Source organism: Urocitellus parryii, chromosome 5, assembly GCF_045843805.1.
Source record: "Urocitellus parryii isolate mUroPar1 chromosome 5, mUroPar1.hap1, whole genome shotgun sequence".
NCBI lineage: Eukaryota > Metazoa > Chordata > Mammalia > Rodentia > Sciuridae > Urocitellus > Urocitellus parryii.
The window spans coordinates 41,730,594-41,754,067 of NC_135535.1; the positions used below are offsets into that span (position 1 = coordinate 41,730,594).

At 39.6% G+C, this 23,474-nt stretch overlaps 1 protein-coding gene across 1 annotated transcript; it reads left to right on the forward strand.

Moving 5' to 3' along the window:
- Positions 1 to 7,403: 7,403 nt before the first annotated feature.
- Positions 7,404 to 9,250, forward strand: Phlda1 (pleckstrin homology like domain family A member 1). The gene is made up of 2 exons (XM_026396995.2): positions 7,404 to 8,611; positions 9,015 to 9,250. The coding sequence occupies exon 1, from the start codon at positions 7,404 to 7,406 to the stop codon at positions 8,583 to 8,585; it is 1,182 nt and encodes a 393-aa protein (XP_026252780.2). The 3' UTR covers positions 8,586 to 8,611; positions 9,015 to 9,250.
- Positions 9,251 to 23,474: the final 14,224 nt, after the last annotated feature.

Below are 23,474 nucleotides of genomic sequence, written 5' to 3' on the forward strand. Positions count from 1 at the left end.
TGGACTCTTGGCTGTGTACTAGCCATATTTCTATATTGGATCCATGTAGCAAATTAAGTAATTTGTTAATAGTTGAGTCTCCTTGGTTAAGTCTTCTGTAGTTATCATTTCTACATGTTGTATATTTTTGAGAAAACCAGTAAATCCAACAAAGGTAAATTGTGAATATTTTATAAACAGCTGTGAGAATGTAGAGGACATATTATAACAAAATTACCCTCCAGACCTCGTGGTTTAGGACAATTGTTTTGGCTGACCAGTTTTATGTAGTTCGTTATTGCTCTATTGAGCTTCAACTGGGTTAGCTTTTGAAGATTAGAAATTGGAATCATCTGAATATTCTTCATGCACAGGTCATTAAAGCTAGCTGACACCTAAGCAGCCATGTGGTAAGAACTTGACCTGTTTATGGTCTCAGCTTGGTGTCTGTTCCAAGACCTAGCAGGCCAGACATTTAACCCTTTGTCACCCTCTTGGGGTGGTCTTATAAATTCTCTATTCTTTTGGATGAGTCAGAAGCCCACCCAGATTTAATGGGAAAAGACTACTGCCTGCTGGAGGAAGGATAAGATACTGAAAAAGTAAGGAGTTGGGATCTTGCAGTGGACATACTTTATGGTTTTGGGGAAATAAAGTATTCTACAGTAGTGTTGACAGAGCAAAAGCTTTAATTGTTTTCCAAATGACCAGAAACAAGGAAGGTTAAATTACATATTGTATGTCTGCTTAGAGAAAGTTTTTTCGACATTTTTTTGTCATTTTATCTGAACAATTGAGATTCGTTGATGTGTATCTAATGAGTTCATGTTGAGCTTGATTAGTCAAGGAACCTTAAATGGTAAATAAAAGATGATTTCTTTTTACTAGAGCTTTTAAAATGTGAAGTATTTTAAAGATCAGAGTGTATCTACACATCAGTAGAGCTTTGTGTGTGTGTGTTTTATAATAAGAAAAATAACAGTGGTTTAGAGTGTTCTTCCAGAACTGATGTGAGAGCTTAATAGTTTTGAGAGAAGCTTCTGTCCTTAGCAAGTTGCTTTATCATCCATGTCTGCTGGGGCTCTAAATGTTATATCCAGGTGCTGTGCAAAGCAGCAGAGGCAAAAGGCTATTGGTATTCTTCCTTTAAAGGAAAGCCTGTGATTTATGCTTATAGTGCTACAGGAGGGCTGGTGATTACAGTAGACATGGGCGTGCTTGCTGCCTAGAGCAGAATCTCATAGGAAAATGGATGTTACAATGACAGACATTTGCCACAAAGGTTGAGTAAAATTTAGAAAAGGATTATTTGATGAAGGCTATCTGGGAACCTATAAATATCTACATGAACCTATAAATATCTACATTCCAGAAGTAAGTAAACAGGCCTAAGAAAGGAAAATCATGGATAAAGCCTCCAAAGATGAGTTAGGACAAGAGATCTAGTTTTTATCCACAATTTCTCTCACATTATTTTCTCAGAGCCATGGCTACACAAATGAGGTTATTACAGGTTTTAAAGTTTTTGATCTATTAGAGATATTGTCACTCAGTAGTCATTTACTTAAAATTAGGGATTGTGACTTTTTTAAGCTTTATTTTTTTTCCTCCTGGAATGTTCAGTGGCAGTGTAGAAACTAGCTGCAGAAAGATTTCTTTATTTGTATTTTTGGTTAAAAATAATCTTTTTTACCTTTCTGGACCTGCTACCCTACCGATATATTTTTAATCCCTTCTTTTGGATCTTTGTTATCCTATCATCTGTTGTGCACCTCCACCTTCTGATTCTTGGTCAGCAAATTGTTACTAAAAGTAACTTGATCATTTATACCACCCAAAAAAGCTGATAAGCTATCTCTTTTCCTTCATCCTTAGGCTTTTGGGAGGAATTGTCTCTAAGCACTGCTTTATGTCCTTTATTGCCCCAAAAGACATTTGTCCATTTACTTTGTTTTTACTTCCAGAGAATCAATAATGACCAAATTAAAATTTGTTGTTTCTTCAAGCTACGTTCTGTGTTCTAATGAAAAGAAGATGACAAAAGAGGGAGTCATCCTTGGAATCAAGTCCCTTCAATGGGAAGATTTGCTTAAGTGACCATCTATCAGATACTAAAATTGGAAAGTAGAAGCAGACCTAGTAAAGGAAATTAGGTGTTCATAATCTCTTAGATGAAGGGCAGAGTGATGGATATTATTTGGCCAAGGCAATGTTCAGACTAAAATGTTTACTAATGCTTCCAGTGTTATTGTAGAATGTCTGATGCCTCTCTGCTTGCCAAGCCTGAAAGACCTTGATGTGACAGTTTTGAACTCAAGTGGTTGGAGTTTTGTGAGATCATAGTATTTTTCATTTTTGTGTATCACTGAGTTACTGCCTCTCTAATATACCATGTTTTGAATTTAATGCAAAAAGAGCCAAACGCCTGCTCCATTTGCTCCCATATTTTCATGTTACTTCAAAATAAACACTGCCATAAGTGTCTTCTACATCACCAGACTCCTCAGCTGTTAACTGTCCTGAATAAAATATCTTAAGCCTATCTGCCCTGTTTTGAGTAATATATCTTCATTCAGAAAGCATTTAGACACCTCATTTTAAGTGCTGTCAATGTACAGTGGTGAAAACACTCAGCTGAGATCTTAGCCAGTGAATTAGATACATATTAAAATCTGATCACCAATTGGAATTTGAAGTGAAGTACAATTTTGGAAGAATCTCAAGTCTGAAGGATTTGGGAAAGTAAAGCAGTAAACAAGTAGATGTATGACTGGTGCTCACTTAAAATTGAGTGGAAGGATTAAAAACTAAGGGGCAAGTGGGATTCATTCTGTGAGGGCTTTCCATGCAAGGGTAAGGAATTAGGATGTTCCACAATGGGAAGTAATTGTAACTTAACAGTATGTAAGTAGGGGGGCAATTTATATAATCCTATGAACCAAGTTTTGGGGCCCTTTGAGACTATGTAAATCAGAATTAGGCTATTGGCAAGACAGAAATGTAGAGAAAGCTAATTGACATAATAAGTAGATTATGATAGCATCTTGAGCACCAGCCTTCCTTATGCTCAGCTGTATTGCACAAATTGGTCACTAGGAGGCGTTAGTTCATCAACTAGTGAGCTAGAAAAGCAGTCAACCAAATATATCTAAGAAGTCTAGATAATGTTAAAGGTTACCTTTCACCCAAGGCATTTTGGGAATTAATCTATATTTTGGAAGATGAAGTAAATGGCTAGTTCATTATAAATAAGTCTTTAAGTTGTATTCAGAATGTGAGATTGGTTATGCTTTGGTGCATCAGTGAGGATGACCTGATTTTATAGAATACTGGTTTTTAGGCTTTTTATGAGAGGGGGTCCTCTAAGTTGCTTAGGGTCTTGAAAAGTTGCTGAGGCTGGCTTTGAATTTGGACTCCTTCTGCTTCAGCCTCTGGAACTCCTGGGATTACAGGCTTGTTCCACCATGCCTGGCTGCTTTTAACAATTTCAATCTTTATTCTATCCAAATCTAACTTTGCAAGTTCTACATACATCTAACCATGTTGGTAATGGACTTCTAAGCAAATATTTGGTTAGTTGTCAAGTACTAATTTAGTTTCTCTCCCTTTCAATTACTCTTACTGGACAACAGTAGACACTTAGTATTTTTCACAGTTTTGTGGGGTATATTTAGATAGTATCTAGGGAATATAGTAGCATTTAAGATAATGGGCTTAGTATGTGTTGTAGTTGGCCATTTAAAAAATATACCAAATATATATAGGTATGGCAAGTTCGGAAGTTTTTTTGGGGGGGGGGTAACATTTAAAGTAGGATGCCTTGTAAGACTTATCAAAAGCATAAAGTGATCTTATGCTAGGCTTCTAAACAGTTTCTCTTTGTGATAAGCACCCGTGTGCCAAAAATTGTTCCAATTGATTGGAACACATCAGAAACTGATCCTTACCTTGAAGAGTGTATATTCAAAAAAAAAAAAGAAACAAATATGCAATGATCATCATTCAGTAATATGTTAGAAGGTAATACTATATGGGAATCAGGTGGTTGCAATTTTAAGTGATTAGGATAGGCCACATTGAGGAGCTGACATTTGAGTAAAGTCTTGTGCTTGGGATGACTCCTGTGTTTAAAATACATTGTAAGACAATGATAAACTCAAGGAGAAAAATTAGTAGGCCATTATAGTAATCTATGGAGGAGATGAAATCAGATCCAGATATAGTTTTGAAGTACAACCAATGGAATTTGCTGTGTAAATGTAGATTGAGAGAAGAGATTACTGGAAGGTGGACATGCTTCTAACACATTTGCAGTCCTGAGGTAAGAGTATAAAGCAGGTATCATGTATTTAATATTTAAGCATTTTGTTACATAATAGACTACTCTGAAGTACATAATACTTAAAAAGCCTAGGGCTCCTCTTGACCTGGGGTAAGGGCAAACCTGGTCCAAGGTTTTTGACTTGATCAGCTGTACAGATTGATCACCATCACCTGAGAAGGGGGCTGTAGAGAAAACATGTTGGAAGACCATATGTTGAGCTCTACAGTAAGTACCCAGTTAATATTAAAGAGAAATAAAAGAAAAACAATTCAAACTTGCAGTAGTGCTGGCCTGAAATCTATCCAAACTGAAGGCAGTTTTTCACATGTAGCCATTCTAATCAGCTAAAGCTGTTTTAATACTATAAACTTAGCGATCCTGGTTCTCCAGACCTTTTGAACCAGTTTCATCTAGGAATCTTTTCAGGGGGTGAGGTGCTGGAGATGGAACCCAGGGGTGCTTTACTGAGCTTCATTCCAAGCCCTAGGACTTTTACATTTTGAGACAGTCTTGCTATTTTGCTGAGGCTGGCCTTGAACTTGAGATCCTCCTGCCTCAGCCTTTATACCCAGCCAGGAATCTGTTTCAATTGTGTGTAAATCTGTTGATTCCTCTTCCTTCTAGGTAGAATGTTTTTGAGTTTTATGTATTTCATTTTGGTAAAAAGCTTTATGAATTAAGCTTCCCTCATACTTTAGTGAATGACTCAGTGATATGTTCTTCCTAAGTGTTCCCTTGCCTGGCATATTAATTTTTTTTGTTAAACTTTAGTAGTCTGTTTTATTCTTTGACAATAGCAACTGGATGTTGCTTATACAATTTGGGATATAAATTTGGGACTTTGGGGCATGTGATGAGTCTGATTTAGATAAAGGGAATGAGTATAAATAAGAGAACCAAGGACTAGGATCTGGGGTATTTCAATATTCAAAGACTTGGGAGAAGAGGAACAACTTAGGAGATAGTGACCAGACAGGAGGAACAAAGTTGAGAATGATGCCATTGAAGTAGAGAACTTTATCCATGGGGTAAAAGTGAACACTGTCCTGTGCTGCCAATGGGCAACTGATGTAAACCAGCAAGACCCTGTCTCAAAGGGTGGGCCTTGGCCTTGCTGGGAATGTAGCTCAGTAGTAAAGCACTCCTAGGCTCAATCCCCAGTACTAAACAAAGAAGGAAAAAATTGAGTTGGTAGTGATGAAATAAGAGCAAAGTTGTCACCAATAAATAAGGTTCTTATACAAAGTTTTCTTTCCAATTATGCATGTGGTTAGAGCACATTATAGACTCATTTGACCTAATAAAATTAGGTCTCTAATATTAACGGGGTACTTGTAATTGTGAAATAGCCAATGGAAAATTCATAAGTTGCAGAAGGTTAACACCAAACACTGGAGTTTTCTCCTTAAAAAATGGCTTGGGTTTCAGATTACATCTCATTTTTTACTCAGTCAAGTTTATGTTTTTCCTTATGAAATGTCTTTGTCAATGACACCTGCCCTCAGAGATTGTAGATTTAAAGGACATATCTTTTCTAAATGAGCTAAAGAATGTCATTCTGTTAAAAGGATAAACAGCTGGTCATGTAGAAATTCTCTGGAATGCTCAGTTGTCCCACAAAGAATGAAACAAATTGAGATGTTAGATATAGTGTTTGTCATTGATACATAGAATTATAAATCTAATGATATTATTAGAAATCTTTACAAAATTTCAGTAATTGCCCTTCTCCTTTAAAGGCTTCTAAACCAATTATGTGAAAGCCCTGAGATCTGGTCAAGTGCAATTTAATGGGTGCAGAACCATGTTCCAATACAAGTGTTTTTTAAGATTCAGGACTTTCCTTCATTTAAAACATCCTTTGTTCTGATTGTCTCTCAATTTGTTCGAATTTCTTAACACATAAAGAATTATGATTTGCTCAGTTTTGCAAGCTTTTTTATTCTTGAATTCTTTGTTATAGCCATGTGACTAGAAGCGGAGCTAAACTACCCCTTCTACTTTGGCCACCAAAGTAGCCATTTCTCTTACCCTAGCTAACTTGGACCTGTTAGCCCCCGCTCCCGCCTTCATTTTTCTTTTTTGCGAAATTATCTTTCTCTGGGTCGGTGCATAGTTGGCGCTCCCTGTTTATTTGATGAGTTTCCCTAACAGAGGCTAGATCTCGGTTTATACACTTCTCAAGAAGCAGTAGAAGCTGAGGGAGCTGGGGTCCGGTAGGACATTACCTTCTCTGTTCACAGAGATTCCAGATAGATCTGACCCATTAGGCCTTTGTACAAAGGGACCGGAAGGGCCAGTCGGCGTTTGTAAGATCAAGCCTTACCTCAGAAGTGTGGGATCTCAGGGAACATTTTCTCCTGTTTGTAGTTGATTAACTATTCTGAGATGTTGCAGGCTGAATGGTCAAGGAACGGAGAAAGCTTGTGTTCTGAATAGGAGAGATTAGCTACTACATGTCGTCTGGGGTCGAGAGAGAAGGAAGGGAAAATGCTTCCTTCGCAAATGCATCCACCTTTTCCTGCCCTTACTAAAATAAAGAGGCGGTAGCCCTATTGCTTTAACACATTTATTCCAAGAACTATTTAATGACTGAACAAAAAAGTACGATGTCCTATTGGGCCTTTGTACACTACATACGGGTCTGGGGCAGACGCTTCGGCAATACTTCGCGGTGTGTTAGGGTCAGTTTTGTTTTCAGTCTTCCCTGCTCCTCACCAAGAAACTGGTTCTGTGGGATCTCAAGAGTAAGGCGCTAAACCCTAGGGCTGGTTCCCCAGGGTAGAGGGCTTTGTATTCCCGGCATTGCTTGGTAGCTGTTACCCGCCTTCGCCGCCACATCCTCACTTTCTGAGGCTGTTAGCAGAGGGACCCGTGGGCCAGGGAAAGGCGGGACGGAGGGGATGGCCTTTCAGCGCAATTTGGGCGTTGGCATCAGTCGCTAGGCAGCTGGGGCGCCTAGGGCGGAGTAGAGGAGTTTCCGGGGCTCGGCTCCTGCTGCCTTCCAGGCGAGGAAGCGCTGAAGCAAGTGGGTGGCGAGAGGCGGAGCAAGGGAAGCAGGGGGCGTGTTCGTGGCCGGCTTTGGGAAGGCCCCAAGTTAATGAGGCGTGCGCCGGCAGCCGAGCGCCTCTCGGAGCTGGGCTTTCCCCCGCGGTGCGGGCGCCAGGAGCCGCCTTTTCCGCTGGGTGTCACTTGGGGGTGGGGAGGATGGCCCATTCAAAAGCGCCGCGAGGGGGCCCGGCCAGTGCCCTTCAGTGAGCGCTCGCAAGAGGACGGCAAAAGCCAGGCAGCTCGTAGCTCCAGGACCTTGTGGCGTATCAGGACGCGGCTGCCCTTTTGCCGGGACTCAGAACCGCCACCACCGCTCTGCCTCCTGCGTGTTAGCCTCCTCTGCGCGCTCCGGGCAGGCGGCCGTGGGAGCCGTTGGGGCGAGGACGGCGCGCGGCTGCTACTGCTGCCCCCAGCCCGGGCGGCAGGAAGAGGAGAGGCCGAGCCAAGCGGTGGCCCCCCTTATGCCGGGAGGATGCTGGAGAGCAGCGGGTGCAAGGCACTGAAGGAGGGCGTACTGGAGAAGCGCAGCGACGGGTTGCTGCAGCTCTGGAAGAAAAAGTGCTGCATCCTCACTGAGGAGGGGCTGCTACTTATCCCGCCCAAGCAGCTGCAACACCAACAGCAACAACAGCAGCAACAGCCCGGGCAGGGGACGGCTGAGCCGTCGCAACCCAGTGGCCCCGCTGTCGCCAGCCTTGAGCCCCCGGTCAAGCTCAAGGAATTGCACTTTTCCAACATGAAGACCGTAGACTGCGTGGAGCGCAAGGGCAAGTATATGTATTTCACTGTGGTGATGGCGGAGGGCAAGGAGATTGACTTTCGGTGCCCGCAGGACCAAGGTTGGAACGCCGAGATCACTCTGCAGATGGTGCAGTACAAGAATCGTCAGGCCATCCTGGCCGTCAAGTCCACGCGGCAGAAGCAGCAGCACCTGGTCCAGCAGCAGCCCCCGCAGTCGCAGATTCAGCCCCAGCCTCAATCCCAGCCCCAGCTCCAGCCCCAGCCCCAGTCCCAACCCCAACCCCTACCCCTGCCCCAACCCCAACTCCAACTCCAGTCTCAGCCCCAACCCAAGCCTCAGCAGCTTCATCCGTACTCGCATCCTCATCAGCATCCACACCCGCACCCCCATCCTCACCAACTACAACATCCGCACCAACAAACGCACCCGCAACAGCACTCGCAGCCACTTGGCCACCGGCTTCTCCGCAGCACCTCCAACTCTGCCTGAAGGGGGCAGTACTTGGGCCAGACAAGGTAAGGTCTTCGCAACTTGGGCCACAGAGGAGTGGGATCTCCGGGGTGTTGAGAGGAACTTGTTCACTGGTTTGGCTGTTAGGTGGGAAAATGAGAAATCATTCCAAGTTTTGGGAGAGACGTGAAGAAGACATTAAGCTGGATCCAGGAAGGGCCTGGCACAGAGGGGAGGATTGGGGGGTAGGGGTTGTTCAGGCCAGGCAGGGAGGCAGGCGGTCCGCCTCCATGCCCAACCTGACTCCTCCTTGGGTGGTGTGCGCTCCAGTGTCAACTGTGTGTCTGGCACTCTGGGAGCGATCTGATTATCTTTCTGAGTGTGCTTTGTCCCCTGGACTTACCTGAAGAAAACGGGGTCTTGAAGAATTCCGAGCAACATACTTCATTCGGTGTCATTTCTTTCCAGGTTTTGAGGACTTGAGGAAGTGGGATGAGCAGATTTCTATTGTCTTCACTTGGATCAAAAACAAAACAGTCTCCCCGCCCTGCACCAGACCAAGTAGTTTGGACATCACCTGATAACTTGCAATTCCTCTTAGTTTTCTGCATATTCTTCATCACGACGCAGGGATCGATTTTGAGTCAAGAAGACTTTATTTATGAACCTTTGAAAGGATCTTCTAATTTAGTGGACCGTCTAGAAGCTATGATGTACTGTAATTTTATTTTAATGTATTTTGGTTTATGGTTATTTATTAGTTTTTTTTTAAATACTTGCTCTAAGACATTTCTGAATGTAGGTCATTTTCCCAAAAACCTGTTCCCTAGTAAGTTCTAATCTTAGAAAAGATAAAAAGGATGGTGGAGAGGAAAACATTAAGAATACAGTCAATATTCCCAGGGCATTTTCAGGAGGTCTGACACTTTCATTGTTGAAATTAAACTCTGATATTACTTTTTTTTTTGAGGTTTCTTCCTTAGACATATAGTATATGTAGAACAGAATTTTTTAAAAAGCTAAGAGCTCAGAATTGTGTAATTATGAAAATCCAATGATCAAGATAATGCTTTCGGGAATCAGTAGTAATGACATCTGATTTCAAAATATCTAGAACTTAACCTAATTGATGGCAGAATGGTCATGTCTTAAATATGTGGTAGGGCTGGGTCCGCTGTAGGAGCTTATATAATCTGTGTGTGAAGGTTTAATAAGGGTTCTTTTTGAGAGTTGGAGGGTGTACTCAATGGTAGAGTGCCAGGCTCTGAGTTCAATCTCCAGCACCAAAAAAGCAAAACAAAAACAGTCCTTTTAATTGTGCTTTCTGAATATGAATGCATTAGATGTTTCAGTTAGAAAATGTAGTGTGGTTGGGAGGGTGTGTGTGTGGGATCATTCAACTTGTTTAAAAGTATTTGTGCTCCTGTCCATACTGAAGTACCCATCACCAAGAGCTTTGCACACTTGAATTGAACCACATTTTCTTATCCTTTCAGTTTGTTCTACAAGCACACTAAGAATCTCATAGTTTAAAATATAGTTTGTAAATATATCAAAGGACTAGAAGTCATATTTTTTTATTTTCATACAGAAAATAATAATGTTGATTAGAAGAACCAACTGTTTTTATTGTTCTGTGAGAAATTAGAGGGTTATATGTTTTCTTAGGTTAGCTAAACTCAGAATTGAAAAAGGAAGGATTGGATAAATAATGGATTTCAGTAAGAAAACAACCCCAGTCTTGTTTTAGCAGCCATTTGTTTAGGAGTCTGAGGGGGGGTGGGGGAGAGAGGATGTGCTTTTAAAGGTAGAACAAACCTCCTTCTGTGTTAAATCAAAAGGATGGTCAGAATCCACCAGGGCAGATGCTACTTAGAAAGAGCCGTAGATGGTACCAAATCCTCTTGGGGCTAAAAATCACTTCCTATCTGCATGGCTTTCAAAATGGGTCTCTGTTTTCCAGTGTCTTTTTCACAGTATCTTGGTCAGTATTTTTCCAGCATTTAAATTGGAATGGTCATTGTAGACCACTGCTAAATTATACAGTCAAGAAATGAAAATAGAATTGTATGCTGGAGATGTCTTTATTCTCCTTCTATTTAGAAAGGAATTTCAATGAATTTTAAATGATGCAACTTTGATATAACTCTTACCCAAGAAGTTACAGGGGAAAATTAAAACTTATACAAATAGCACGCAACAAAACATAAGTGAACTCCCACTTCTAGGGGCTGTTTAGGTTGAAGTTGTGAAAATGTACTGTCAAGATTTAAAGACATTATAGGTATATGGGACAGCTCAGAGAGACAAGGTCAAAAGATTTCTTAAATTCAGTTTGATCTGACTTAGGAAATGCCTAATAATACTGTAGTTTTAATACATGTAGATCATAATAACCCCAATTAATCCACAGCTCTGTTTCAAATGTAGGATTTTTCTTCTAAATAATTGTGTTATAAACATTTGTATCAAATACTTTGAAAATTAAGATTGATGTAGGTTTTTTAAAAGGCATTTGTATGTTGTTAGCTTATGTACAGAGCTAGATAATCTCATTGTTGAAAAAAAATATGCTCCAGTTTTCTCTTGGCTGCTCCAGTTTTCCCCCTACAATAGCCATGGCTCTTAGTGGTACTGCCAGAATCATAGTTTCTTGTTCTTCCATAGCCCTTGTCCCTTGGTCTACTGTGAGATTTATATTGACTTGACCATCACTATGGCAGTCTAGTTAGAATCAATCCCTCTTAGCATTTAACTGTGAAATTTCAGAAACTAGCAGAAGTAGGACGGTTTTTATTGTTTTAACACTTTGAAACTCTTCTGGCTTAATAATTTTTCCAGAGCAAAATAACATGCATGTTCAACAAAACTAAACAAAAATATAAATATACATCATTTGATATCTCAGTGGCTCTGTCCTACCTGGAAGGAAATGATACAAACCACCTATGGTACTGTGAAGCCTGACAAGTCAGCTTCATGGAAAAATATTTAAAAAAATACTTTCAGCTAACCCAAGAAAAAGAACAAAAGGGCAGGTCCAATAGAACCACCCTCCCAAACACAAACAAACATCAAATGTGAAAAGTTAAAAAAGTAGTGTCCCATCTGGAAATTGAACTTTTGTCCTTGAACTCTTATTGGCACCCAGCCTACAATGCAGCTACTTACCATTAGTAGGGACAAATGATTGAAAAAAGAAAAAAATATGTAACTCCTCAGCACCCAGGAGGTGGTTTCTCTTGCCTCGCTGAGTGCTTCCTTCACTAGCTCTCAAGTTCCCTGAGAACAACAAATTCAGGGACAGGCTAAGCATCATGAAGCTCCTTCATTCTTTCTTAGCAGAAATCCACTTAGATCTGCCTATGCCCTACAGGGAATGTTGAGGTCAGTGAATAAACATCTATAAAAGAGCCCTTTCAAAATGAACATTTTTCCTCATTGAGTAAGCTGAGATTCTCTAATCATGTATGAGTCAAGCCAACTTGTATCATTTCACTTCTAATGATGGCAAGAAAAACAAAAAGGAAAGAAAAAGAAAAACCGAAACTATGTATTGCTTAAAGGAGCTCTCCTTATGTGTAAATACTCTTACGAAGTCTGGCTTAAGTTGAAAAATCCATTTTTTGCTCTCATACATGAAGTGCTCTGTGTTTCTCTAAAAATGCCCTAACACTAAACAACTTTTCTGCCTGGTCAAATACATCATTTGTTTTCTGCCTCCTCCCCAGAAAGTGATGTGGTATCATTTAGCTGCAGGTGTTAACCATATGATAGTAGCAGGCTTAGAAGGGTCTAAGACTTGAGCAAGCACGCAGCAATTCCACGACCATAGAACTTTGTGGGATGAGGAGAGGTCTGCAAGCAGTTGCTTTGTGTGTGTGTGTGTGTGTGTGTGAGAGAGAGAGAGAGAGAGAGAGAGAGAGAGAAAAACCTAATTCATTTTTGCTTTATTAATACATACCATCAGCAGAATAAATTTAAAACTTGGAAATTATGTATCATGATATTGCAGCCATCAGTGTGATTCCTTCTAGAGAAATACACCTGTTAACCTAAAGCAACCTAAAATGTTTTAATTGTGGAAATATGTTGAATAGGTTTTAGGAACTCTTTTCTAAATTCTTGACACAGTTTTGAAGGGTGATGTTTTGGATCTGCAATGTTGAATATCCAATCCAGTTATGTGGGATTGGCTGACAAAGTGATCTGTGACTTTGTTGTTAGGATATATGCCAAATGGAGCAGGATCCATCAGAGTTTTCTTAGGGTATACTTGAGGCTGGGGCTGTTGCTCAGCAGTAAAACACTTGTCTAGAAGTGGGTTCCATCCCAAGCACCACAAAGACAATAAAAAAAGAAAAAAAAAAAAACAGGTAGGGTGGTGCATTCTTGTACAATGAAGGAAACAGAAGGATTCCTAGTCATTAGAAGTATTTGCATACAACTCCCCAGTGCTCTGAAGCTGGCTTGCTGGTGATTGGACAGTGGAGAAGCATGTTTTCCAAGAAAGATAAAAGTCTTTGTTACATTCCACTGTCAGCTGTCAGTTTTCTACTCCAAGTTTCAGAACACATGAACAATAGCTTCTGGAAAGCAAGTACTACCATGTACCAAATGTTTTACAAACTGTCACACTGCAAACTTAATAGTGTGGTTGGAATTTGTGTAAATGTGTCTCAAGTGATTTTGAAGAGATGTGATTTATTTTTCATATTATCAAAATGCATTCCATTTCAAATAAAGCATCTATTCAGTCAGCTGGCCTGTGGACCTTTTAAAGGCCTGGTTCCCTGGGAACTAAACTTGTTCCTATTGGACAAAGGTTCTAGAGGGCTTGACTGTCATAAAGGTCATGGTCATTCTGGGAAGAAAAAGACCTTTTGAAGTTAGAAATTATTTTTTTTAACTAATTGGGATTTTTTTAATATAAAAGTTCACCTGTCTTTTGTTGAAATTAATTTTTGACTGTTAATGAATTTGAGTTGAATTTCCCATACTTCCCAGAGGATGAGACAAGATCCGTAATGAATCAACTTGAACACAATTTTCTCTTGAACCTTACATCTTTGGGGAGGTTAAATCTTTGACAATAGGAGAATCATCCTTCAAACTGGCATCTATAAAGCTTCCTGTTTTGTGTTGAAAGTAGAAGAGGGACTTCATTCCCTAAAGAAAAACAGCATCACTTTATTCTCACAATCTCTATTGGCATTCATTAAATGCCTTTATATCTTAACATACTAGAAATTTTAAAAGCAATTGTTTTATCCTTCAGTGTAGTCTTAGATTGACAGCTCGCTCTCGCGCTCTCGCTCTCGCTCTCTCTCTCTCTCTCTCTCTCTCTCTCTCTCTTTTTCAAGAAGAACTAAAACCAGAAGTTAAAATGCTGTTGTTGAGGGGACTTCAGGGACACTGTGTGAAATACATGCATATAGGATAAGAGGTGGTCAAGCAGGGTTGGTAAGAGTCATAGTATGTAGAGTCAAGTCTCAGTTCTATCACTTATTGCTGTGTAGATCTTGATTTTCTTAACTTCTTGGGAATTCAATTTCCTTCTTTATAAAATGGAGTTACGTACCTCAGAGTTATTGAGGATATTTTTTAGGTTAGTACACGTAAAAGTGCTTTAGAACAATACCTGGCATTGCTCTCGAGGGAAGCTTCCTGCATCTTAGGACAGATGAACAGGTTTGGAATCATAGTCATACTAATCTATATGGCATGTTGAAGCTTTGAGTTGTGTTTTCTGAGATCTCAGCACTTGTTTCTAGATGTAGAGGATGGTATGATGACACCCTCCTTGTATTCAACTTTGATAAAGGAGAAAATGAATTATTTGTAGTTCTACCATTTTAATGACAATTTACTTGTTACTTTTCAGTCTTGGTCCACTCATACATTTTAAGTCATTTACAATTATGCAATCAAAATACTCATCTATAGCTGTGGTGCCTTTCTTGTGTTGCCACTGGACAGGCAGATGTGGGAGCCTAGGAGGCTGTCATGTCCTCACTGAGTGCTTTCCCCAAGAGCTAATCTTGCGCTAGATCACACCCAGGTGCTAGTGGGTAGCTCACATCCAGGGGGGTTGCAGGGAGCGATTAAAGGACAGACCCTGTTGTCTGAAGTCAGCCATCCCGGCTTCAGGCTCTCTGTGGAACTGGCTGGAACCCGTCTCAACAAGTTGGCATGGGGATTCAACTCTCCCTCTGCCCAGCGCTGATTCTCTTGCTTCCTCACAGGGGAAATTCTCAAGAATATTATACCCCTGCTGCCTACCCCTTGAGTTGAATCTCAGAGTTTCACAGCCTGTTTCTCAGGGAATCCTGCCTATGACCATGTCTGTCTCTTTCATCACCATTTCTCTGAAGACTGGTGATGTTGGCTGGAGTATATGGCATAATGTAACCATTATCTTAAGGCTTTAGCCACTGATCCATGGTCTCAACCTGTAGCAATTTTGTCCCCTGGAGACATCTGACAATGTTTGGAGACATTTTTCTTTTTCATAACTGGTAGGTAGATACCAAGGATGCTGCTAAGTAAGTACCCCACAATGTATAGGCTGATACCCCATGACAAAGAAGTATCCTTCCCCAAATGTTAATCATGCCAAGCTTGAGAATCCCTGCTTTAGAGTCGGCTAGTTGTGTTCTAATTTGCTGAATTCCCTTGGGCAAGTGATTTACTTTATTTTAGCCTCAGGGTTTTGTTTTTTTTTTTAAGTATTTGTTTGTTCTGATTAGTTATACATGATGGTAGAATACATTTTGACACATCATACATAAACGGAGTATAACTTCTCATTTATCTGGTTGTACATGATGGAGAGTCACACAGGTCATGTAATCATATATGCACATAGGGTAATAATGTCTGATTCATTCAACTATCCTTCCGACCCCCATACCCACTTCCCCTCCTTTCACTCCCCTCTGCCTAGTCCAAATTACCTTTATCCCCACTCCACCCTTATTGTGAATTAGCATCCGAATATCAGAGAAAATATTTGGCCTTTGATTCTTTGGGATTTAGCCTCAGTTTTCATGTATAAAAATACAGGCAATGATAGTACCTGTGTCATAGGATTGTGAAACCAAATTTAGTTCACACGAAGAAGTGGTGTTGTGCCTGTTGCAAAGTAAACATTCCAAAAAACGGTAGCTACCATCCTCATTGTTATGTTTTAAAGCCATCATTTTAATGACAGCATAATATCCTACTGAGTTGATGTAATATTTCATTCATTCACCTATTGCCATCTAGCGAGTTTCAGTTTTCAATACTACTGGCAATAAACATGTCCATCATACATCTTGTTGTAAAGAGCAAGGCATGGATTCTAGTTCTGACTCTGCTTGGTCTTGTGACATTAGGCTGTCAGTCTCTTTGAGCCTTCTTTATTTGCTCATGTGTAAGTGGGAACGATAGACCTGTTCATGAGAAGCAATTCTGAACATACTATGAATTAGCAATGAAATGAGTTCAAGTCCCAGAGCCACCTTTGACCACTTCACTGACAATAAAGCATTATGTAAACAAAAACACTATTATTATTATATGAATACCATTTTAAGAGGAATTGGATATTATATATTCATATACATATGGGTATTCTACTCCAAATAATTTGGTTTTAAGAAATAGGATGTTGTAATTTTTTTTAAAAAGCAAAAATTAATTTTTAGTTTTCTGTAGAGTCCAAGCCAAATACATATTTATATTAAAGTGGAAGGAATCATATAAACACAACATTGTTACTGTCCAGAATTACTGACCAGACAAACCTGAATAATGAACTCATTGGTTGTACCAGCACATCATCATCCTTACTTGCTTTGTTTCTTTCCCAAAACCCAACTGGAATCTCACCCACCACACAAAAAGGCCATCGTCAGTGTCATGCAGGGAGTGTCCTGGAGTGCTAGCCTTACCTTAAAATGAGCCTGCTTATCAAACGTGGTGCTGGTGAGGACCAGAGGACTTTGCTATGTGGATATTTGGGATGGACTATTGTAAGAAGGGTTCTGATTTTATCTTGAAGGGAATATTAGGACCTGAGGACAGAAAAGTCCACTCTGTTACTCCTTATAGGTATCACGTTTAACCACTTCTGAGATGGAGTAGACGTGAGAATGGCTTGCTCCCTGCCAACGTGTTCACTCCGAAAGTGGAATCTTGAAAAAAATCGTCAGTGTGGTTATGCTGCATATTCTCAAGTTCTGTCAAAGTCCTTTCTAACAGAGTGAACCAACTCCCACTGCTGGGCCTTAAGGCCTGTGCTTCCAAACTGAGACAGGAGGATGACCACAGGGTTATCCTGAAACAGGAAATGACCCTTGTGGTGTTTCAAAGTCTTAATTATGTCACTGTCTACTTCCGGTTTTCTCCTGAATCTGATGGTTCATACAGTTCATTTCCTACTGAGGTTGATAGTTCAGTTGTTTGAAGTATTTTGAACTTTGCCATAGTATTCTAACCAGTAGTGTGGCTTACCCAGCCAGGGCTGACTCATCTCCTCATAAGAGTAGACCAACTTTGTGACTCATCACAGCCAAAGAAACCAAATTTGTAACAGTTTGGGTTATATTCTTTTTTTTTTTTTTAATTGATTTTTAGCACTAAAGAAACATTTGTTTCTACAAAGCTTGACTACCCTTGGTACAGACTTGCCTTTAATAATCCTTCCAAGTAACACCAAATGCATACTTTTTGTCACATACGTATTATTATTATTATTATTATTATTATTATCATTTCCATTTTTGTTGATAGAAACTTTCATGGCCCATGAAGGTGGGTTGGTCAGTTTTTGGTGTGGAACCTGACATCTAAGGGTTTAAAACAGCACAGAGTAGAACAGGCTTCCTCAGGGTTTTCCTGGTTTGAGGGACAGTCCCAATCAGACTGAACACCTATGACAGAGCAGTGGCCTCTGGTGGTACCAAGTCCCTTTCCTGTTGTGAAGTTTCATTGCTGGTGAAAAAAACAATTCAGGGTCGTACTCTCCATTTCTGATAGTAAAGGAGACTTATAAGATGCCTATTAGTGCATGGAATGAACTTGATACTTGCCACAACTCACTGGCTCATTATGGAATAATTACTGCCAGAGGTTTAAATGAAATTCTTGTCTGTAAAAAGTACCAGATTGCCACTGAGTTTTGTGACTGTCTCAGTTGTTGGTGACCCCTGGTTTATATTTGCTTTCTATAAAATGTTAGGCAATGATGACTTTCCTCTACCTGTATGAGGTGAGTTTGAAATCAGAGCTGATGATGGCATTTTAGGAGTTTAAACAAAGCTTCATCCATACCTCCCCATTTTATAGAGGAAGAAGATGAAGATGGGAGGAGTCAGTTACCTACCCACAGGCAAAGTCAAAGACAGAACTAGAACCCGAACCCAGTTCCCTTTATTCTCAATCAATGCTCTTTCCACAACACTACTACTTTGTAAGGCTTGTATGTAAATTCAAGGTGATTATTCTTGCAAATCACCACTTGAAACCTTCGGATATCATTCATAAACTTTCCAGCATCCAGGTAAAAATATTTATCATATCTTTTCCCCAAAAGGTATATGTTTTTATTTTTATTATATAAAATCTTCTTAAAGGTTAATAATAATAAAAACAACAACAATAATAAATAATAATAATAGTAAAAACAAGTTGTTTATTTCCATAGTTTTTAAAAAAGAGAGACATAATTCAGTTATTTCAAGTATAATCCATGTGGTTAACAAAAACCTCAAGCAAGGAGCAGATTCACAAAAGAATTCAGAAATATATTTTTGAAATGAACATATTTCAAAATATGATTGTTAGAGTATATATTTTTTTAAATCTACTTAAAATCATTTATTTAGAAACTGGGTTAAGAAGCTGTTTGGAATTTACTTTATCTTTTGACTGTTAAAATATTCATGGAATGTTTCTAGTGTGTCTTGTTAGGCATCCTGGAGGTCTTGAAATTATCTGTGGGGCTGAAAAATGTTGAAGTGATTTGAATGTTTTTACAGTTACTTGAGGGGGCAGCTGACTGGATTTCTTAGCCTCTTCGTGTAGGTGTCAGCAGAAAGATTCCCAGGAAAAGGAAGATTCCCTGGAAAAGGAAGATTCCCTGGAAAAGGTTAGTTGAGATGAACAGATTGGTGAGGCACTGTGAGATCCTAATAGGCAGATGATAAGACATGCAGCTGCCCTTTTAGGGAGCTGGGCGAATACCATTCACATAGCCCCAAATTAAATAATCAATAACAGTTATTTTTTTTTTAACCGAAGACATTAAAAATCCCAAACCAGTGGTCCTTTGACTTAGGATTCAACTTGCAGAGGATTTCAGAACTCACAAAGGGAAGAAATGAGATGGATCCCAGCAAGCACACGTACTTGGGAATTCAGTAATCTGCTGTTTAATTCAAAATTATCTCTGTCCTGGGTGATGCCAACATAGCCTCTTTCATAAAATGACCTTTTCTGAGGTTTCATTCATGGCCCTTGGCTCCCTCCCAGAGTCACAGCACATGTCACAAGGCAGCGGTTGCCTGCTGGTTCTATGCAAGCACTGACTGGGAGGGCTTGGCAGGGTGATGCTGACAGCCTCCCTCTCTGACAGCAGATTGTCAGCATTCTTGACCCGGGCACTCCAAGAGCCTGGGAAAACACTTTGATTACAGCATGGCTTTAAAAACAATATCCACTAGAACCAAATGACTGTAAAACAGGACTGCAGGATAGGTTTTGTGGGTTCCTCGGTTCTCTATGTCCTAAGCCAACTTATGCCCATGTCAGTGTGATAATCAGGGTACCCCCAGTTATTTGAACACATGGCATATAAATTGATTATTACTTCAAACACTGTGCAGAAATAAACATACAGAATTGGGACAAGAGACAAAGCATGTTTGAGGATTTAAAATGTAGAAATAAACAGGGCGTGGTGGCACACACCTGTAATCCCCGCTACTCAGGAGGCTGAGGCAGGAGGATCACAAGGGTGAGGTCAACCTCAGGAAATTTAGTAAGACTCCATCTCAAAGTAAAAAATAAAAAGGGCTAGAATGTTAGCTCAGTGGTAGAGCACCCCTGGGTTCAATCCCCAGTACCAAAATAATAATAATAATAATAATAATAATAATTATTATTATTATTATTAGAACTAATCAGGTATGGAATGAAAAGGTGTGAGTTGTGAGGCCGGTGAGAGGATTCTGTTCTCCAGATACACAGGGAAGGCCAGGGCTCCCTGCAGGCCTGGGAAGTAAGGTGATCTTGCAAGGAAATGAAAGGAAAGGCAAGGAAGTTTTTCAATGATGTTCTCAGTTCCTGTTTTCCCCAGGTACCAATGAAATTTCCTTTTGGTGGGAAAGAGTCTTTTCTCAGAATGTAAACTTTCATGGACCTTGAGGCTTTGGTTTGTTTTTAGTAGGTGATTAAGAACATCATTATCATTGTTATTGTTGTTATTAGTATTTTAGAAATGGGGATTGGTTTTCAAGGAAAAGAGAAGAATTAAGCTCTCCTTCCCAAATCATCAAATTATATACATTAAACATGTACAGAGTTTTGGACATTTGTTATATATCAAAAAATGGTTTTAAAAGTGTTAAACTTTCTTCTCCCTTTTGAAGACTTTGTCCCCCCCTGAATGAGGCTCTGAGAAAGGAAATATGCAAAATTCAGTGAGACTTTTATGAGTTTTCTATGGGTTCATATCCCTTATGGAATATTTTCTGAAGTCTGGCTTGAGTTTGAAAAGTCAGCTTTCATTGAGCCATTTCCTCATGTACTCTAACCCCACCCACCATCAGAGATGGAGGTAACTATACCTCCCCCATGGGACTGATTGTGGGAATTAATTCAGACAAAACACATAAAATGCTTAGTCTAGCCCTGAACTTACAGTTAGTGTTCAGTGAAGGACAGCTACCATAATAACAAAGGCTGCTGGTGCTGTGGGGTGGGGTGTGGCAGATGGTTTTTGAGTTCAGGTGGCCAGATCTTTTTTTTTTTTTTTTTTTTTTTATACTGGGAATTGATTTAACTCAGAGACACTTAACCACTGAGCCACATCCCTGGTCCTTTAAAAAAAAAAAACAACAATTATTTTGAGACAGTGTCTCACTAAGTTGCTTAGGGTCTTGCTAAATTGCTGAGGCTGCCCTCGAATTTGTAATCCTCCTGTGTTAGCCTCCCGAGCTGCTGGGATTACAGGTATGTGCCATTCCACCGGACTGGTCAGACTTTTTCATGGTTTTTTGTGCATTAATTTTTTTCTGCAAAAAGACATAATCATTTGTTAAGAATACATCTTAACAAAACCATTTGCTGATTCATATATAAAGAGCAAAAGGGAATATCTGTCAGATAACAATACAAATACAATACAAATTATAAAACAAGAATTAGGGAATACAGAGCCTGATGTAAAAATTGGAGTCTTTTCTCTAGGCTTTATTATCAAGGATAGATATGCTTGACCACACTCAGCAGATTTAAATTAAAAAAAATTAACTGCAGATGATGCTTTTACTTTAAAACTGTGCTACACATAGGGGATACAAAGTAAGATAGAGGTTTGTCTCAAAAAACTTACATCTGAAGGAGGACGAGGAAGCTTAGGCACAATAATTGTGTTATGGTGGTAATCACAGTAGTCAGCAGAATATTAGTAGTAGTAGTAGTCATAGTAGCAACTAACATTTATTGGGTACTTAATACATGCCAGCTACTATAACCCATGTTTTGTATTACCTTATTTTATATGTATTATCTTATATGTATTATCTTACTTCTTCTTATATAGGTCTTTAATTTGGGTCTTCCAATCAACATTAGGTTTGACTGTTATTACAGGTAAATCCAAATAAGAATATTAATATTAATATAAAGATCTGCTTCTCTTTTCTGTGAAGCCCAGAAGTCCAGGGAGTGATCCCATGCTACTTTGTGTCTTCTTGAATCCACTCCCCTTCTACCTTTCTCTTGTATTAGAACTTTCAGCCTCATGATCCAAGGTGGCTGCTGGAATTCCAGTTACCATATCTGAGTTCTAGACAGGAAGAAAGAAGAGTTGGGAAAAGAGCAAAAGGGAATATCTGTCAGATAAATAATTCTTTTAAGAGAAATTTTTGTGACTCCTATATGATAGTTTGCTATCCAGAGCTGCAAGGGAGGGTCAAAATGTATTTTTAAAATTGCTCATATTTCCATCTCAAATAAATGTTGTATTAGCAAAGACGACGAGAATGATTACTGAAAAGGAAACTAGCAGTCTCTAAATTAGCTTTTATTACCCTCTACTTGACAGATAAAGAGTTGAAGATAGGGAGTTGAAGAAACTTCTCGGTAAACAGTGGGACTGGTTTGTCACCCAGGCATCTAACTGTGCTTTCTTTGTGCTGGCCACTGTGCAACCTGTGGGTATTGTCACAAGTTTTACTAAGGTCTACACTTCCCTTTTGGACATGGTACTATCTTTGTAATGATTTCCCTTCGTTTTTTTTTTGTTGTTGTTGTTTGTTTGTTTGTTTTTGTTTTTTTAAACATCTGAATCATTTAAAGAGAACAAAATGAAAATTTAAAATGCATGTATGTAGTTGCTTTCCATGCCTTCCTGGAGGAGCCAAGGGAAGGATACAAGAAAGATCTCAGGGTCTCAGGAACTGGAACACTAGAGCCAGGGTCTCTGCAGGGGTGCAGGGTGATGGTATAGCAACCAGTTCTCTTTGAGACCTCCTTTGCATTACTGTCCACAGGTTCCACATGATGCAAATCAGGAAGATGGGAGAAGAAGAAATACACATTTTTCACTCATTCTTTTTTTCCCCCATTCATTCTTAACAAGAAGAACAGCTGAGTTCTTTTATTCTGTTCTGGGAACTTCTTGTCCTTTGGGAGATCCTCCAAGAGTCACCAAAGAGTAGTAATAGACTTGAGATAAATATTGGCGAGGATTTGGAGGAAAGAGAACTTTTGTGTGATGTTGGAGGGAATGTAGATTGGTATAGCCATTATAGAAAGCAATACAGAGATTCCTAAAGAAATTACCACGTGACCCAGAAATCTATCTTCTGAATATACTCACAGGAAATGAATTTCTTCATAAAGATACATGATTGGGCTGGGGATATAGTTCAGTTGGTAGAGTGTTTGCCTCACATACACAAAGCCCTGGGATCAATCCCCAGTACCACCAAAAAAAAAAAAAAAAAAGATATATGAGATTCCAAGTTCATTGCAGCACCGTTAACAATAACCAAGATGTGGAAACAACCCAGGTGTCCATCAATGGACAAATAGACAAAGCAGCTCTGTGTGTGTGTGTGTGTGTGTGTGTGTGTGTGTGTGTGTATGTATACATATATATAATATAAAATATAAATATATAATATAATAATATAAAGATCTGCTTCTCTTTTCTGTGAAGCCCAGAAGTCCAGGGAGTGGTCCCATGCTACTTCGTGTCATCTTGAATCCACTCGCCTTCTACCTTTCTCTTGTATTAGAACTTTCCTAAAAAGGACAAGGCCCTGCTATTTGCCACAACATGGATGAACCTGGAGGAAATCTACTAAGTGAAATAAGCCAAATACAGAAAGAAAAATAGGCCAGGCATGATGACCCATGTTTCTGATCCTGGCAATTGGACAGCCTGAGGCAGGAGGATAGCAAGTTCAAGGGCCAATGTAGTGAGACATTATCTCAAAATAAAAAGGGCTAGGGGTGTAGATCTGTGATAGAGCACCCAGGGTTCAATCCTCAGTACTGCAAATAAAACAAAATCCAAAACCAAAACCAAGAACAAAGCAAATTTAAAAACCTGAAAAAAAAATGTTACATGATCTCATTTAAATGTAGACTCTAAAGAATAAGATCAACTGTCTAGAGATACTGGTTATCAGGGTTGGGGGTAGAGAGATA